Genomic DNA, 10,000 nt, shown 5'->3' with positions numbered 1-10,000 from the left:
ATGAAGAAGAGATAAAAGAGGAGAAATTAAATTATTTATTAACAAGAATTGGGAGAGAGAGAGAGAGAGAGAGAGAGAGAGAGAGAGAGAGAGAGAGAGAGAGACTGATAAAGATGGTGAGATAAGAATAATAATAATAATAATAATAATAATAATAATAATTTTGGTGTAATTCAAAGCAAAGAAGAAATAATAGGTTAGGATGGTGGTAGTAGTAGTAGTAGTAGTAGTAGTAGTAGTAGTAGTAGTAGTAGCAGTAAGTTAGGTTAGGTTGAGTTAGGTTAAGTAAGACTATCTGACAAAACCACTATTTTGACTATCTTCTAGGTGTGGTAGGATAGTGTGGCTTGGTGGAGGCGTGGAGGAAAGGTGGAGGAAGGTCTGTAGTGGAGGAGAAGCCTGGAGGTAAATTGTGGAGAGAGATATTGAGGAAAGAATACATGCAGGTGGAGGAAAATTGTGTGTTTTGAAGTGAGACTATCTTACGTAAACACTATTTTGACTATCTTCTAAGTGTGGTAGGATAGTGTGGCTTGATGGAGAGGTGGAGGAAAGATGGAGGAAGGTCTGTAGTGGAGGAGAAGCCTGGAGGTAACATGTGGAGGGAGATATTGAGGAAAGAATATATGCATGTGGAGGAAAATTGTGTTTTGAAGTGAGACTATCTTATATAAACACTATTTTGACTATTTTCTAGTTATGGTAGGATAGTGTGGCTTGGTGGAGGGGTGGAAGAAAGGTGGAGGAAGGTCTGTAGTGGAGGAGAAGCGTGGAGGTAACTTGTGGTGAAAGATTATGGAGGAAAGATTTGGAACCTTTGGAGAGAAATTTGTGTTTTTGAAGTGAGACCATCTTACATAAACACTATTTTGACTATTTTCTAGGTGTGGTAGGATAGTGTGGCTTGGTGGAGAGGTGGAGGAAAGGTGGACGAAGGTCTGTAGTGGAGGAGAAGCATGGAGGTAACTTGTGGAGAGAGATATTGAGGAAAGAACACATGCAGGTGGAGGAAAATTGTGTTTTGAAGTGAGACCATCTTACGTAAACACTATTTTGACTATCTTCTAAGTGTGGTAGGATAGTGTGGCTTGGTGGAGAGATGGAGGAAAGGTGGAGGAAGGTCTGTAGTGGAGGAAAAGCCTGGAGGTAACTTGTGGAGGGAGATATTGAGGAAAGAACACATGCAGGTGGAGAAAAATTGTGTGTTTTGAAGTGAGACTATCTTATATAAACACTATTTTGACTATCTTCTAGGTATGATATGATAGTGGGGCTTGGTGGAGGCGTGGAGGAAAGGTGGAGGAAGGTCTGTAGTGGAGGAAAAGCCTGGAGGTAACTTGTGGAGGGAGATATTGAGGAAAGAATACATGCAGGTGGAGGAAAATTGTGTGTTTTGAAGTGAGACTATCTTATATAAACACTATTTTGACTATCTTCTAGGTGTGGTAGGATAGTGTGGCTTGGTGGAGGAGTGGAGGAAAGATGGAGGAAGGTCTGTAGTGGAGGAGAAGCCTGGAGGTAACTTGTGGAGGGAGATATTGAGGAAAGAATACATGCAGGTGGAGGAAAAATTGTGTTTTGCAAATGAGACCATCTTACAAAACCACTATTTTGACTATCTTCTAGGTGTGGTAGGATGATGTGGCTTGGTGGAGGGGTGGAGGAAAGATGGAGGAAGGTCTGTAGTGGAGGAGAAGCGTGGAGATAACCTGTGGAGGGAGATATTGAGGAAAGAACACATGCAGGTGGAGGAAAATTGACGGACATATATTGTTTAAACACAGACTCATCAAAACCATCACCACCAAGAGCTGCATCCTACTATTACTACTACTACTACTACTACTATTACTATTACTACTACTACTACTACTAATTTTTATGTCTTTCTTGCAGGTGAACATTTCTACTAAAGACAACAACAACAACAACAACAACAACAACACGGGTAAAGTGTAACTAGTCGAGATTCTGTACAATATTTGTGTCGTAAATCTTGCAAAACCACTATTTTCACTATGATGTAAGTGTGCTAGGATGGTGTGGCTTGGTGGAGGGGTGGAGGAAAGGTGGAGGAAGGTCTGTAGTGGAGGAGAAGCGTGGAGGTAACCTGTGGAGAGAGATATTGAGGAAGGAAGAGGAACATTTGGAGAGAAATTTGTGTTTTTGAAGCGAGACCATCTTACGTAAACACTATTTTGACTATCTTCTAAGTGTGGTAGGATGGTGTGGCTTGGTGGAGGGGTGGAGGAAAGGTGGAGGAAGGTCTGTAGTGGAGGAGAAGCCTGGAGGTAACTTGTGGAGGGAGATATTGAGGAAAGAACACATGCAGGTGGAGAAAAATTGTGTGTTTTGAAGTGAGACTATCTTATATAAACACTATTTTGACTATCTTCTAGGTATGATGTGATAGTGTGGCTTGGTTGAGGGGTGGAGGAAAGGTGGAGGAAGGTCTGTAGTGGAGGAGAAGCGTGGAGGTAACTTGTGGAGAGAGATACTGAGGAAAGAAGAGGAACATTTGGAGAGAAATTTGTGTTTTTGAAGTGAAACCATCTTACAAAACCACTATTTTGACTATCTTCTAGGTGTGGTAGGATAGTGTGGCTTGGTGGAGAGGTGGAGGAAAGGTGGACGAAGATCTGTAGTGGAGGAGAAGCATGGAGGTAACTTGTGGAGAGAGATATTGAGGAAAGAATATATGCAGGTGGAGGAAAATTGTGTGTTTTGAAGTGAGACCATCTTACAAAATGACTATTTTGACTATCTTCTAGGTGTGGTAGGATGATGTGGCTTGGTGGAGGAGTGGAGGAAAGATGGAGGAAGATCTGTAGTGGAGGAGAAGCATGGAGATAACTTGTGGAGGGAGATATTGAGGAAAGAATACATGCAGGTGGAGGAAAATTGTGTTTTGAAGTGAGACTATCTTACATAAACACTATTTTGACTATCTTCTATTTATGGTAAGATAGTGTGGCTTGGTGGAGAGGTGGAGGAAAGATGGAGGAAGGTCTGTAGTGGAGGAGAAGCCTGGAGGTAACCTGTGGAGGGAGATATTGAGGAAAGAATATATGCATGTGGAGGAAAATTGCGTTTTGAAGTGAGACTATCTTATATAAACACTATTTTGACTATCTTCTAGGTATGATATGATAGTGTGGCTTGGTGGAGGGGTGGAGGAAAGGTGGAGGAAGGTCTGTAGTGGAGGAGAAGCTTGGAAGTAACTTGTGGAGAGAGATATTGAGGAAAGAACACATGCAGGTGGAGAAAAATTGTGTTTTGAAGTGAGACTATCTTATATAAACACTTTTTTGACTATCTTCTAGGTATGGTAGGATAGTGTGGCTTGGTGGAGGGGTGGAGGAAAGGTGGAGGAAGGTCTGTAGTGGAGGAGAAGCCTGGAGGTAACTTGTGGAGGGAGATATTGAGGAAAGAATACATGCAGGTGGAGGAAAATTGTGTGTTTTGAAGTGAGACTATCTTACATAAACACTATTTTGACTATTTTCTAGGTATGGTAGGATAGTGTGGCTTGGTGGAGGGGTGGAGGAAAGGTGGAGGAAGGTCTGTAGTGGAGGAGAAGTGTGGAGGTAACCTGTGGAGAGAGATATTGAGGAAAGAATACATGCAGATGGAGGAAAATTGTGTGTTTTGAAGTGAGACTATCTTACATAAACACTATTTTGACTATTTTCTAGGTGTGCTAGGATAGTGTGGCTTGGTGGAGGGGTGGAGGAAAGGTGGAGGAAGGTCTGTAGTGGAGGAGAAGCCTGGAGGTAACTTGTGGAGAGAGATTATAGAGGAAAGATTTGGAACCTTTGGAGAGAAATTTGTGTTTTTTAAATGAGACCATCTTACATAAACACTATTTTGACTATCTTCTAGGTATGATAGGATAGTGTGGCTTGGTGGAGGAGTGGAGGAAAGATGGAGGAAGGTCTGTAGTGGAGGAGAAGCGTGGAGGTAACTTGTGGAGGGAGATATTGAGGAAAGAATACATGCAGGTGGAGGAAAATTTTATGATTTGAAGTGAGACTATCTTACATAAACACTATTTTGACTATCTTTTATGTGTGGTAGGATAGTGTGGCTTGGTGTAGGGGTGGAGGAAAGATGGAGGAAGGTCTGTAGTGGAGGAGAAGCGTGGAGGTAACTTGTGGAGGGAGATATGGAGGAAAGAAGAGGAACTTTGGAGGGAAAAATATGTCCCTTGTCTTTTTCAATGTAAGAGAGAAGATTTTGGTGCAAGCTTAAAAATATTATTATTATTATTATTATTATTATTATTATTATTATTATTATTGTTGTTATTATTATTATTATTATTATTATTATTATTATTATTATTATTATTATTATTATTATTATTATTATTAGCATCTGTACAACTACTACTAGAAATAATAGCAATAATAATAATAATTAAATTTTTTTTTTCAGATTGGTGTACGAGTGCAATTAAAGATCAAGATCAAGATGTGAAGTGAAAATAAAAAAAAATAATTAAAAGATCAAGATTGAAATGAAAAAAAAATAAATAAAGAAATAAATAAAACATTGAAAATAAAAATAAAGAAAAAAATAGATAGAGAAAATTAAAAGATTGAAATTTAAACTAAAGGAAAATCTGAAGAAAATTATTTTTAAAAAGTTTTCGAAATTGAAGAAAATATGAAGGAAATTAAGTGATGTGAAATTTCAGTGTTATAAAAAAAAAAAAAAGAAATTGAAAAGAATGAAAGGAAAACACGAGAAATTGATGAAAATAAACCGTTGAAATAAATAGAAAAAAAACGAACAGAAAAAAAGTGAAATTATGAAAAAATATATAAATTGAGAAAAAAAACGAATAAAAAAGAAATTAGAAAAAAAAAGAAATTAGAAAAAAAGACGAACCTAAAAAAAATCAATAAAAAACGAAAAAAAAAAAAACAAATAAACAAACAAATAAACAAAAAAAAACATTCAAATTTAAACAGAACCAACGAACCAGCATAAAAATGGAACCACCACCACCACCACCACCTTCACAAACCGATACCACCTCTCAAATTATACAACTACCATCCCTACCGCCTCTACCACCACTATTTAACCCACAACAACCAACATCTACCACAATTACACCCCTAACAACCACAATCACCCCAATATTAGCCATTGAACAACCAGTTATAGACGGAGAAATTAATTGCTTTGTTTGTGGGACAGGTTTTAAAGATGGCGAAGACTGGTTGAACTTTGAGGCTAACCACCTGCTTCCTAACTGCTCAGCTGGACTGCTTGACGTGTTAGGAACGAGTTTAGGCGTGGGGTTAACAACGGACAGTTCTTTAATCCACCTTTGCTCAAATTGCAGTAAAATTATCCTAAATCTTGATGAGCTGTTTGCGAAGCTGTTTAACTTACGCCTCACCATCAGTAGGCTCTTTCACAACAACAGTAGGCCTAAGTTAACTCTGCAGCTAATTCCTAAGCCTACACCTACGACTACTAGTGCTGCTACGTTGAATCTTGAAGACTTAGCCGCTACAAGATCAAGAAGAGGTAGACGGAAGATGAATGCTGCTACTACTACTACTACTACTGCTACTACTACTGCTACTATTGCTAAGAGAAAGGGGGGGAGGCCTAGAAAGCCGTTTTCTTGCAGTATATGTCGGAGAAAATTCCTAACTGACAGGGCACTCAATTTCCACACGAGTAGAGATCATACTGCTACTACTACTACTACTACTACTACTGCTACTACTACTACTACTACTACTGCTACTGTTGATGTCAATTTGCCACCAGACTCACAGACTCGCACTCAAACTGCTGCTGTCCTGCCAGTGACCCTTCCTAACACACACACGCACACACTAACAGGCAGTTCCTTAACTACACATGTTCCTAACTCCTTAACAAGCACTCATAACACACAAACGAACACACACAGCCTTCCTAACACGAGGCCCATTAAGGCGGAACAAGGAACCGCAACTACCGCAACTACTACAACTACTACAACCATTCCTGCAGTTATGAAGGTGGAGCAGCCATTAGCGAGGCAGGACGGTGCTATAACTACCCTCAAAACTGAACTACAACCACAACAACCACAATTACAGCCTCAAACGACCACAAGGCAGTTAGGAACACATTTACGACCAATTCAGCCGAAACCTCAAACAGTTAGAGGTCAAACTAGAGATGGATCCGTTCTAGTTGTCGTTAATGCAAGTGAGACGAGCACAGCGCTAATTACCTTGTCTCCTAACTACCCTGGCCTGAAAACACAAACGAACGCACACACGAACGCTTGCCCAGTTTGTGGAAAGGTGTTTAATGATGAAAAAAGTAAGAAAATGCATACTATTGCTGCTCATAGAAAACGGGTGCACTCAAACGTACATAAGACTACTTTATGTACGTTTCTATGTAAATCTTGTGGTGTGCGTTTGCAGTCTCGCAGGGAACTTTACGTACATAAACGCACACACGCCCACGCACAGAGTAGATACACATGTACGGTTTGTTCACGTGTGTTCATGTACAAGTATGAGCTAAATAAACACACGCAAACGCACATGCCGTGTACACAAAAGGGTTTACATGAGTTTGTGTGTACGTTGTGCAGTCTTCATGTCGCCTCTCGTGCCGCGCTCAAAATTCACGTACACAGGTTCCATTCCACGCACACAGACGCACATGGCTCGAAAAACGCACAGGAAATGAAGCCGAAGTATTTGTGTGCGTATTGCGGCCACCTCTCACGCACACGCAAAAGTTTCGTCACCCACACACGCACACACGAGGGGGAGAACGACACACACACACAAGAAGGCCCAAAAAACGTTCACAGCGCCGAATTCACACACACAGACGAACACACAAGCTTGCAAACGCACGCACACACACACGCAAACGCAGAAGTACCAGATTTTGAAGCAGAGCAACAGAAAACGGGAAACAAGTCCAAGAAGGAATGCGTTCACTGTCACAAGGAGATGCTGGCAACCTCCATACGTACACACACGTACAGGATGCATGGAAAGCCGGTGCACACATGTACGTATTGTGAAGAGAGGTTCTGTGTGCGTTCTGACCTCATGAGACACATCAATGCGCACCATACGGCTCAGAATGCTTATATTTGCGCAGAACCGTTGTGTTCGGAGGCTTTCCCGACTTCAGATGCCCTCAGGTATGAAAGGGTTAAGGTCCTAGTAGTAGTAGTTAAGTAATTTTAATAATAATCACCTATATACTCACTCTTTCTGTCTCTTTCCCCCAAAAAAAGGCGGATTTCAAAAATAAAACTCAAAATTTGCAGGTACCATCGCAACAAGGTCCACTCCACGGAGACGTACACGTGTACACATTGCTCTAAGGTGTACAAGTGGAAGGGGGAGCTACGTACACACATACAACGTGCCCATGCCTGCCGTGAACGTTTTTCTTGCCCCCTGTGTGCCCGAAGTTATGCTGATAAAAGAAAGCTTCGTCAGCATCTCTCAGTGAAGCATGGAAGTGAGGTGAGTGTTTACAAATTGGTGTTTTTCATGGTGTTGTGGGTGTGCTAGGGTGTTGTGCTTTGGTGTGTAGGTGGAGGAAAGGTGGAGGGAGGTGTGTGTAGGTGGAGGAGTCTGTGGGTGACTTGTGGAGGGAGGTAGGAAGGAAAGAATAGAGGTTTGTGGAGGAGAAAATGTCTGTTATGTTGGTTTTTGGTGTGAGTGTTGATTACAAATTGGTGTTTTTCCTGGTGTTGTGTGTGTGCTAGGGTGTTGTGCTTTGGTGTGTGGGTGGAGGAAAGGTGGAGGGAGGTGTGTGTAGGTGGAGGAGTCTGGGGGTGACTTGTGGAGGGAGGTAGGAAGGAAAGAATAGAGGTTTGTGGAGGAGAAAATGTCTGTTATGTTGGTTTTTGGTGTGAGTGTTGGTTACAAATTGGTGTTTTTCATGGTGTTGTGGGTGTGGTAGGGTGTTGTGCTTTGGTGTGTGGGTGGAGGAAAGGTGGAGGGAGGTGTGTGTAGGTGGAGGAGTCCGGAGGTGACTTGTGGAAGGAGGTATGAAGGAAAGAATACAGGTGAGTGGAAGAGAAAATGTCTGTTGTTCTGTTAGTTTTGGTGTGAGTGTTGGTTACAAATTGGTGTTTTTCCTGGTGTTGTGGGTGTGCTAGGATGTTGTGCTTTGGTGTGTAGGTGGAGGAAAGGTGGAGGGAGGTGTGTGTAGGTGGAGGAGTCCGGAGGTAACTTGTGGAGGGAGGTAGGAAGGAAAGAATACAGGTGAGTGGAGGAGAAAATGTCTGTTGTTCTGTTAGTTTTGGTGTGAGTGTTGGTTACAAATTGGTGTTTTTCATGGTGTTGTGGGTGTGGTAGGATGTTGTGCTTTGGTGTGTGGGTGGAGGAAAGGTGGAGGGAGGTGTGTGTAGGTGGAGGAGTCTGGAGGTAACTTGTGGAGGGAGGTAGGAAGGAAAGAATACAGGTGAGTGGAGGAGAAAATGTCTGTTGTTCTGTTAGTTTTGGTGTGAGTGTTGGTTACAAATTGGTGTTTTTCATGGTGTTGTGGGTGTGGTAGGATGTTGTACTTTGGTGTGTGGGTGGAGGAAAGGTGGAGGGAGGTGTGTGTAGGTGGAGGAGTCTGGAGGTAACTTGTGGAGGGAGGTATGAAGGAAAGAACAGAGGTGAGTGGAGGAGAAAATGTCAAGATTTGATGTGATGTCTCTTACAAAAAACACAATTTTAACTATGAACTAAATACGTAAGAATATTGTAACTTGGAGGAAAGATGGAGCAAACATGGAGGAACATTTCTACCGGAGGAGGAAACAGGAGGTAACAAAGGAAGGGAGATAGCAACAAAAACACAAACATCTCACCGACCTCACGATTTCAACCACTATTCTACCGCAGGGCCTCGACAAGCAACCAGAGGGGGGGGTAGGGTTCTCCGAGGACCCAGCCACCACCACCACCACCACAACTACCACAATTAATGAAAATTATGACCAGGAGACGTCCATTGTTGCCATCCCTCTGTATCAAAATTCAAACCCTGAAATACTACAAGCAAATTTGAATGGACCAATAGGAGACGAGGAGGGTTTGAACCGGCCAATCACAGAGCAGGAGGAGGATTTAAATGGACCAATGGCAGGAGAGATTTACTTGGTGCCAAATCTTTCGGTGCCAATCCATGAAGAACAGGTGTCAACAAGTTAGAATGTATGTTTGTTTGTTTGTTTGTTCATTAGTTTGTTTGTTTGTTAATTAGTTTGTTTGTTAATTAGTTTGTTTGTTTGTTCGATTTTCTCTCTCTCTCTCTCTCTCTCTCTCTCTCTCTCTCTCTCTCTCTCTCTCTCTCTCTCTCTCTCTCTCTCTCTCTCTTTATTATTATTTTTTTACAAGTTATATAATTTCCATCAATTTCTTTTATTTTTCGTAACTCATTTTCCAGCATTCAAATTCCTGATAGTTAATAAATTTAGTAATAAAAACTTATATATTAAATTATTTTGCTTATCAATCTATTCTATGTATTTTTCTTATTTAATTGACGAGTGTTTAAATTCCTCGTAGTATCCCCTTAAAAAAAAAAATTACATACGTTTTCTATTAAGAGGTGATGGAGAAACGTTTTCTATTAAAAGTTGAAGGAGAAACTGAACTATTATTTTGACTCGCTTACTAATAATAATAATAATAGAGAGAGGGGGAGAGAGAGAGAGGGAGAAAGAGAGAGAGGGAGAAAGAGAGAGGGAGAAAGAGAGAGAGAAAGAGAGAGAGAGAGAGAGAGGCAAATCTTAATGAATTTTTGAGGGAAATGAGTAAATTGATGGTCTCACGAGATTCACTGGCCGTCACTGTGTCCCCCTGCAGCCCCCAGGTAGCCCCCGTGGCAGCTCAGACAGGTAGCTGACCTCCAGGACGGCCGTGAGGAGCCCCAGGAGGACAGCACCACCCACACCCCTTGACAGTGGCAGAAGGCGGAACGGGCGGGTTTTCGTGTCACCCTTCAGTTG

General features: G+C 41.6%; 1 protein-coding gene across 2 annotated transcripts in view; it reads left to right on the top strand.

Moving 5' to 3' along the window:
- Positions 1–10,000, top strand: part of LOC135096604 (zinc finger protein Xfin-like) — a 12,556-nt gene that overhangs the window by 1,685 nt on the left and 871 nt on the right. Inside the window, exons 2-6 of one of the 2 annotated variants that reach the window (XM_063998233.1) lie at positions 1,897–1,948; positions 4,438–7,186; positions 7,316–7,517; positions 8,892–9,203; positions 9,858–10,000. The exon at positions 9,858–10,000 is cut by the window's right edge and continues 871 nt beyond it. In XM_063998233.1, coding sequence (XP_063854303.1) covers positions 4,998–7,186; positions 7,316–7,517; positions 8,892–9,200 — 2,700 coding nt within the window. In that variant the 5' untranslated portion in view covers positions 1,897–1,948; positions 4,438–4,997 and the 3' untranslated portion in view covers positions 9,201–9,203; positions 9,858–10,000. The remainder of the gene's footprint in view (positions 1–1,896; positions 1,949–4,437; positions 7,187–7,315; positions 7,518–8,891; positions 9,204–9,857) is intronic. The other variant, XM_063998234.1, reaches the window with a different exon arrangement.

The sequence above is a fragment of the Scylla paramamosain genome, unplaced genomic scaffold (genome assembly GCF_035594125.1).
Source record: "Scylla paramamosain isolate STU-SP2022 unplaced genomic scaffold, ASM3559412v1 Contig5, whole genome shotgun sequence".
Lineage (NCBI taxonomy): Eukaryota > Metazoa > Arthropoda > Malacostraca > Decapoda > Portunidae > Scylla > Scylla paramamosain.
Note: the sequence above shows the minus strand (reverse complement) of the source record. Positions and strands in the feature narration are given on the sequence as shown.